At 51.6% G+C, this 8,769-nt stretch overlaps 1 protein-coding gene across 1 annotated transcript in view; it reads right to left on the minus strand.

Moving 5' to 3' along the window:
• The window catches only part of CLCN7 (chloride voltage-gated channel 7), a 35,469-nt gene extending 28,611 nt beyond the window's left edge, over positions 1 to 6,858 (minus strand). Inside the window, exon 1 of the mRNA XM_069734735.1 lies at positions 6,671 to 6,858. Within this exon, the coding sequence (XP_069590836.1) occupies positions 6,671 to 6,856 (186 nt within the window). The 5' untranslated portion in view covers positions 6,857 to 6,858. The remainder of the gene's footprint in view (positions 1 to 6,670) is intronic.
• Between the last annotated feature and the right edge of the window lie 1,911 nt (positions 6,859 to 8,769).

Consider the following 8,769-nt stretch of genomic DNA (forward strand, 5'->3'; position numbering starts at 1 on the left):
GTATGTAAACACAGTGACTGCACCAGCAGAATAGTGAGTGCAGCTCTGGGGTATAATACAGGAGGTAACTCAGGATCAGTAATGTAATATATGTACACAGTGACTGCACCAGCAGAATAGTGAGTGCAGCTCTGGGATATAATACAGGAGGTAACTCAGGATCAGTAATGTAATGTATGTACACAGTGACTGCACCAGCAGAATAGTGAGTGCAGCTCTGGGGTATAATACAGGATGTAACTCAGGATCAGTAATGTATGTACACAGTGACTGCACCAGCAGAATAGTGAGTGCAGCTCTGGGGTATAATACAGGATGTAACTCAGGATCAGTAATGTAATGTATGTACACAGTGACTGCACCAGCAGAATAGTGAGTGCAGCTCTGGAGTATAATACAGGATGTAACTCAGGATCAGTAATGTAATGTATGTACACAGTGACCGCACACAGACCAGCAGAACAGCGAGTGCAGCTCTGGGGTATAATACAGGATCAGTAATGTATGTACACAGTGACTGCACCAGCAGAATAGTGAGTGCAGCTCTGGGGTATAATACAGCATCAGTAATGTAATGTATGTACACAGTGACTGCACCAGCAGAATAGTGAGTGCAGCTCTGGGGTATAATACAGGATGTAACTCAGGATCAGTAATGTATGTACACAGTGACTGCACCAGCAGAATAGTGAGTGCAGCTCTGGGGTATAATACAGGATGTAACTCAGGATCAGTAATGTAATGTATGTACACAGTGACTGCACCAGCAGAATAGTGAGTGCAGCTCTGGAGTATAATACAGGATGTAACTCAGGATCAGTAATGTAATGTATGTACACAGTGACCGCACACAGACCAGCAGAACAGCGAGTGCAGCTCTGGGGTATAATACAGGATCAGTAATGTATGTACACAGTGACTGCACCAGCAGAATAGTGAGTGCAGCTCTGGGGTATAATACAGCATCAGTAATGTAATGTATGTACACAGTGACTGCACCAGCAGAATAGTGAGTGCAGCTCTGGGGTATAATACAGGAGGTAACTCAGGATCAGTAATGTAATGTATGTAAACACAGTGACTGCACCAGCAGAATAGTGAGTGCAGCTCTGGGGTATAATACAGGATGTAACTCAGGATCAGTAATGTAATGTATGTACACAGTGACTGCACCAGCAGAATAGTGAGTGCAGCTCTGGAGTATAATACAGGATGTAACTCAGGATCAGTAATGTAATGTTTCTTATTTCTAGGGACTCTATAGCGACAGGATCTGTTCCGCAGGACTGGCGCATAGCAAATGTGGTGCCAATATTCAAAAAGGGCTCTAAAAGTGAACCTGGAAATTATAGGCCAGTAAGTCTAACCTCTATTGTTGGTAAAATATTTGAAGGGTTTCTGAGGGATGTTATTCTGGATTATCTCAATGAGAATAACTGTTTAACTCCATATCAGCATGGGTTTATGAGAAATCGCTCCTGTCAAACCAATCTAATCAGTTTTTATGAAGAGGTAAGCTATAGGCTGGACCACGGTGAGTCATTGGACGTGGTATATCTCGATTTTTCCAAAGCGTTTGACACCGTGCCGCACAAGAGGTTGGTACATAAAATGAGAATGCTTGGTCTGGGGGAAAATGTGTGTAAATGGGTTAGTAACTGGCTTAGTGATAGAAAGCAGAGGGTGGTTATAAATGGTATAGTCTCTAACTGGGTCGCTGTGACCAGTGGGGTACCGCAGGGGTCAGTATTGGGACCTGTTCTCTTCAACATATTCATTAATGATCTGGTAGAAGGTTTACACAGTAAAATATCGATATTTGCAGATGATACAAAACTATGTAAAGCAGTTAATACTAGAGAAGATAGTATTCTGCTACAGATGGATCTGGATAAGTTGGAAACTTGGGCTGAAAGGTGGCAGATGAGGTTTAACAATGATAAATGTAAGGTTATACACATGGGAAGAGGGAATCAATATCACAATTACACACTGAACGGGAAACCACTGGGTAAATCTGACAGGGAGAAGGACTTGGGGATCCTAGTTAATGATAAACTTACCTGGAGCAGCCAGTGCCAGGCAGCAGCTGCCAAGGCAAACAGGATCATGGGGTGCATTAAAAGAGGTCTGGATACACATGATGAGAGCATTATACTGCCTCTGTACAAATCCCTAGTTAGACCGCACATGGAGTACTGTGTCCAGTTTTGGGCACCGGTGCTCAGGAAGGATATAATGGAACTAGAGAGAGTACAAAGGAGGGCAACAAAATTAATAAAGGGGATGGGAGAACTACAATACCCAGATAGATTAGCGAAATTAGGATTATTTAGTCTAGAAAAAAGACGACTGAGGGGCGATCTAATAACCATGTATAAGTATATAAGGGGACAATACAAATATCTCGCTGAGGATCTGTTTATACCAAGGAAGGTGACGGGCACAAGGGGGCATTCTTTGCGTCTGGAGGAGAGAAGGTTTTTCCACCAACATAGAAGAGGATTCTTTACTGTTAGGGCAGTGAGAATCTGGAATTGCTTGCCTGAGGAGGTGGTGATGGCGAACTCAGTCGAGGGGTTCAAGAGAGGCCTGGATGTCTTCCTGGAGCAGAACAATATTGTATCATACAATTATTAGGTTCTGTAGAAGGACGTAGATCTGGGGATTTATTATGATGGAATATAGGCTGAACTGGATGGACAAATGTCTTTTTTCGGCCTTACTAACTATGTTACTATGTTACTATGTTACACAGTGACTGCACCAGCAGAATAGTGAGTGCAGCTCTGGAGTATAATACAGCATGTAACTCAGGATCAGTAATGTAATGTATGTGCACAGTGACTGCACCAGCAGAATAGTGAGTGCAGCTCTGGAGGATAATACAGGAGGTAACTCAGGATCAGTAATGTAATGTATGTACACAGTGACTGCACCAGCAGAATAGTGAGTGCAGCTCTGGGGTATATGCAGGAGTTTCTCAGGACCAGTACAGGACTCCCCTGGGAGCAGCAGTACGAGATTTGTGCTCTGTGTGGTTTCCACTGGTTTTACCTCATTCTGGATTTTTCGGGTTCCTTAGTGTTAGACCACAGGATCTATTGTGAAACTCCGCAACGTGTACAAGGAACAGAGAAGCCTGAAAGCGGATACTTCACTCCGGACCCCATCAAGAAAGCTCTTACAACACCAGATGGGATAGCGTGTACAGATGCTGCAGAACTACAATTCCCAGCATGCTGACATCTGCACAGAATTTAACTCTTTCAGCCTTAGAGAGCCAAAACATCTGCTGCAAAACATGGTCTGAAATAAGCCCTAATGTCATGAATATACAGGGGGTCGGACTATCTATAGAAGAGCATGCTGGGAGCTGTAGTTCCTAAATGGGTGAAGAATAAAAGATGGCTAAGACAAGATCTCCTTTTTGAGATCCATTCCAAGTAACATGTAATCCTCTTAGGTTCACCTCCCCGGCTTAAAGGGCAACAGTGTGACAAGCTACGACCAATCCCTGTGTAAATACCACACAGAAAGTAAGTGCCCCCTCCCCCAGTATTATTACACAAGATGCAGATCGAGAGTCAGAAGAAACGACTGCCCTGCTGATCCTCCACCACTGCCCTCCCGAGAGCAGAACCCCAAAACAAAGCACCCCCTGCAGAATACCCCCCGTGTCCCCCCTACATAGCCCCCTTGTCTTCACCCGGAAGAATACCCCCGTGTCTTCCCCTACAGAGCCCCCCAGTGTGTTCACCCGGAAGAATACCCCCGTGTCTTCCCCTACAGAGCCCCCCAGTGTGTTCACCCGGAAGAATACCCCCGTGTCTTCCCCTACAGAGGCCACCAGTGTGTTCACCCAGAAGAATACCCCCGTGTCTTCCCCTACAGAGCCCCCCAGTGTGTTCACCCGGAAGAATACCCCCGTGTCTTCCCCTACAGAGCCCCACCAGTGTGTTCACCCGGAAGAATACCCCCGTGTTTTCCCCTACAGAGCCCCACCAGTGTCTTCACCCGGAAGAATACCACCCGTGTCTTCCCCTACAGAGCCCCCCAGTGTGTTCACCCGGAAGAATACCCCCGTGTCTTCCCCTACAGAGCCCCCCAGTGTCTTCCTATGCAGAATACCCATGTGTCCACCTACAGAGCCGCCGTGTCTTCCCCAGCCGAATACTCCCCGTGTCCTCCACTGCAGAAAACCCCTGTGTCCCCCCTACAGAATACCCCCCCGTGTCCCCCCTACTGAGCCCCCATGTCTTCCCCAGCAGAATACCCCCGTGTCCCCTCTACAGAGCCCCCAGTCTCTTCCCCTACAGAATACCCCCGTGTCCTCCTACAGAGCCCCCCTGTGTCCTCCTACAGAGCCCCTGTGTCTTCCCCTACAGAGCCCCCCACGTCTTCCCCAGCAGAATACCTCCCATGTCCCCCCTAGAGCCCCCAGTGTCTTCCCCTGCAGAATACCTCCCATGTCCCCCCTAGAGCCCCCGTGTCTTCCCCTGCAGAATACCCCCGTGTCCCCCCTAGAGCCCCCGTGTCTTCCCCTGCAGAATACCCCCGTGTCCCCCCTAGAGCCCCCCGTGTCCTCCTACAGAGCCCCCCACGTCTTCCCCAGCAGAATACCTCCCATGTCCCCCCTAGAGCCCCCAGTGTCTTCCCCTGCAGAATACCTCCCATGTCCCCCCTAGAGCCCCCGTGTCTTCCCCTGCAGAATACCCCCGTGTCCCCCCTAGACCCCCCCGTGTCCTCCTACAGAGCCCCTGTGTCTTCCCCTACAGAGCCCCCCACGTCTTCCCCAGCAGAATACCTCCCATGTCCCCCCTAGAGCCCCCCGTGTCCTCCTACAGAGCCCCCCACGTCTTCTCCAGCAGAATACCTCCCATGTCCCCCCTAGAGCCCCCAGTGTCTTCCCCTGCAGAATACCTCCCATGTCCCCCCTAGAGCCCCCAGTGTCTTCCCCAGCAGAATACCTCCCATGTCCCCCCTAGAGCCCCCAGTGTCTTCCCCTGCAGAATACCTCCCATGTCCCCCCTAGAGCCCCCCGTGTCCTCCTACAGAGCCCCCCACGTCTTCCCCAGCAGAATACCTCCCATGTCCCCCCTAGAGCCCCCAGTGTCTTCCCCTGCAGAATACCTCCCATGTCCCCCCCTAGAGCCCCCCGTGTCCTCCTACAGAGCCCCCCACGTCTTCCCCAGCAGAATACCTCCCATGTCCCCCCTAGAGCCCCCAGTGTCTTCCCCTGCAGAATACCTCCCATGTCCCCCCTAGAGCCCCCAGTGTCTTCCCCTGCAGAATACCTCCCATGTCCCCCCTAGAGCCCCCAGTGTCTTCCCCAGCAGAATACCTCCCATGTCCCCCCTAGAGCCCCCAGTGTCTTCCCCTGCAGAATACCTCCCATGTCCCCCCTAGAGCCCCCCGTGTCCTCCTACAGAGCCCCCCACGTCTTCCCCAGCAGAATACCTCCCATGTCCCCCCTAGAGCCCCCAGTGTCTTCCCCTGCAGAATACCTCCCATGTCCCCCCCTAGAGCCCCCCGTGTCCTCCTACAGAGCCCCCCACGTCTTCCCCAGCAGAATACCTCCCATGTCCCCCCTAGAGCCCCCAGTGTCTTCCCCTGCAGAATACCTCCCATGTCCCCCCTAGAGCCCCCAGTGTCTTCCCCAGCAGAATACCTCCCATGTCCCCCCTAGAGCCCCCAGTGTCTTCCCCTGCAGAATACCTCCCATGTCCCCCCTAGAGCCCCCCGTGTCCTCCTACAGAGCCCCCCACGTCTTCCCCAGCAGAATACCTCCCATGTCCCCCCTAGAGCCCCCAGTGTCTTCCCCTGCAGAATACCTCCCATGTCCCCCCCTAGAGCCCCCCGTGTCCTCCTACAGAGCCCCCCACGTCTTCCCCAGCAGAATACCTCCCATGTCCCCCCTAGAGCCCCCAGTGTCTTCCCCTGCAGAATACCTCCCATGTCCCCCCTAGAGCCCCCAGTGTCTTCCCCTGCAGAATACCTCCCATGTCCCCCCTAGAGCCCCCAGTGTCTTCCCCAGCAGAATACCTCCCATGTCCCCCCTAGAGCCCCCAGTGTCTTCCCCTGCAGAATACCTCCCATGTCCCCCCTAGAGCCCCCCGTGTCCTCCTACAGAGCCCCCCACGTCTTCCCCAGCAGAATACCTCCCATGTCCCCCCTAGAGCCCCCAGTGTCTTCCCCTGCAGAATACCTCCCATGTCCCCCCCTAGAGCCCCCCGTGTCCTCCTACAGAGCCCCCCACGTCTTCCCCAGCAGAATACCTCCCATGTCCCCCCTAGAGCCCCCAGTGTCTTCTCCTGCAGAATACCTCCCATGTCCCCCCTAGAGCCCCCAGTGTCTTCCCCAGCAGAATACCTCCCATGTCCCCCCTAGAGCCCCAGTGTCTTCCCCAGCAGAATACCCCCGTGTCCCCCCTGCAGAGCCCCCCGTGTCCCCCCTGCAGAGCCCCCCACGTCTTCCCCAGCAGAATACCCCCGTGTCCCCCCTAGAGCCCCCGTGTCTTCCCCTGCAGAATACCCCCGTGTCCCCCCTGCAGAGCCCCCCGTGTCTTCCCCTGCAGAATACCCCCGTGCCCCCCCTGCAGAGCCCCCCGTGTCTTCCCCTGCAGAGCCCCCCGTGTCCCCCCTGCAGAGCCCCCCGTGTCCCTCCTCACCTGCCGGTTGCCGGCTCCGTTCAGCAGCGGCGTGCTCTCCCCGGCCTCCTCCGGCTGCTCCCGGCCGGACCACGACACCCTGTTGGCCACATTGGCCATGCTCCGTCCTGTGCGGCCGCTCCGCTCGCTGTTTGTGCATGTGACAGACGGAGCCTCGGGAGATCCTGCGGTCATGTGACTGCCCATCTACGGCGCCGCGGCGGGGTCAGAGCAGTGACACGCTCCCGGGGCATGACGGGTAATGTAGTCCTACAGTGTTACCATAACAACCCGGCTGCGGGGACTCTCCTGAGCAGCTGATGAGCTGAAATGTGGAACTTTCCACGTGATGGCGCCGGCCAATCAAAAGGCTGCAAAAATAACCGCGAATAACGAGCCGAGTCCACTAGAAAAAAATCCACAACAACCCTCAGCGTCGCCTCAAAGGGTTAATTCCGTCTTTACAAGTTTCCTTGGGTGGTAACGTGGGGCCGCGGGCGGCAAATGTCCGTGTGAGTGGGAAGAAGCCGAGCGTGGGGCTCAGATGAGTCCGCCAATCAAAGCTCAGCTCTCATTCCTGTGCAACCAATCAGAGCTCAGCTATCATTCCCGTGCAACCAATCAGAGCTCAGCTTTCGCTTTACCTCAGTAGCAGTGTAAGAAGTAGTGAGTGAGGCAGCGGTCTCCTTGCTCCGGTCGCTGTTGTAGTGTGTGAGTATCGGAGTCGTATCGCGATATGCACACTGTCGCAATCAGTCACAGAGGATGGTGTATAGTATTCTTCATACACTGCGTCATAGTGTTCTTGCTGTTTGTACAGCCGTATTATTTCATCACTGTCAATGTTCACAATGGGCGTTTTTGCTGCTTTTTTTTACAGCACCAGCAACGCCTATGAGATTTCAGAATTCTCATGCGCACACGTATTTTTTTTTTGTCAGCAGGATTTTGTTTTTGCTGCTCTTTTTGGACACAGGGCATGTCACTACTTTCAGCAGTTTTCACCCATTGTCTTGAATGGGCGTTGAAAATACGCAGGTATCGTTATTTGCAGCGTTTGGACATTAGCATGGACAAAGAGACACAAATACGCACCAAAAATGCACCTAAACCTGCGTTTTTGCCGCAGCTACTTTCCTGCAAAGAAATCGGGTTTTGCTGCAGAAAAAAAAGCAGCAGAAACGCCCTGTGTGAACTTAACCTAAGACTGTATTATTTCAGCACTGTATGATAGTATTCTTCACTGTATGACGTTATTATTTCAGCGCTTTATGATAGTATTCTTTATATAATGTATATGACGGTATTAAGCGCTGTATGATAGTATTAGGCTACTTTCACACTGGCGTTTTTTGCCAGACGTCGCAATGCGTCGTTTATGGCAAAAAACGCATCCTGCAAAGTTTTTTGCAGGATGCGTTTTTGCCCCATAGATTAACATTAGCGACGCTTTGCCACACGTCGCAACCGTCGTGCGACAGTTGCGCCGTGTTGTGGCGGACCGCCGGGAGCAAAAAACGTTACATGTAACGTTTTTTGCTCCTGACGGACCGCTTTTTCCGACCGCGCATGCGCGGCCGGAACTCCACCCCCACCTCCCCGCACCTCACAATGGGGCAGCGGATGCGCCAGAGAATGCATCCGCTGCCTCCGTTGTGCGGCGGAGACAACGCTAGCGTCGGAATCTCGGCCCGACGCACTGCGACGGGGAGATTCCGACGCTAGTGTGAAAGTAGCCTTACTTGTATACTGACTGGTGGTATTATGTGAGCACTGTATGATAATCATTATACACTGTACAGCGGTATTATGTGAGCACTGTATAATACTATTATATACTGCATGACGGTATTATTTCAGCACTGTATGATAGTATTATCTGTGCACTGTGTGATAGTATTCTTTGCACGCTGTATAGTGGTATGTGAGCACTGTATGATAGTATTCTTTGCACACTGTATAGTGGTATATGAGCACTGTATGATAGTATTATTTGTACACTGTATAGTGGTATATGAGCACTGTATGATAGTATTCTTTGTACACTGTATAGTGGTATGTGAGCACTGAATGATAGTATTCTTTGCACACTGTATAGTGGTATGTGTGCACTGTATGAT

The sequence above is a fragment of the Ranitomeya imitator genome, chromosome 7, assembly GCF_032444005.1.
Source record: "Ranitomeya imitator isolate aRanImi1 chromosome 7, aRanImi1.pri, whole genome shotgun sequence".
NCBI lineage: Eukaryota > Metazoa > Chordata > Amphibia > Anura > Dendrobatidae > Ranitomeya > Ranitomeya imitator.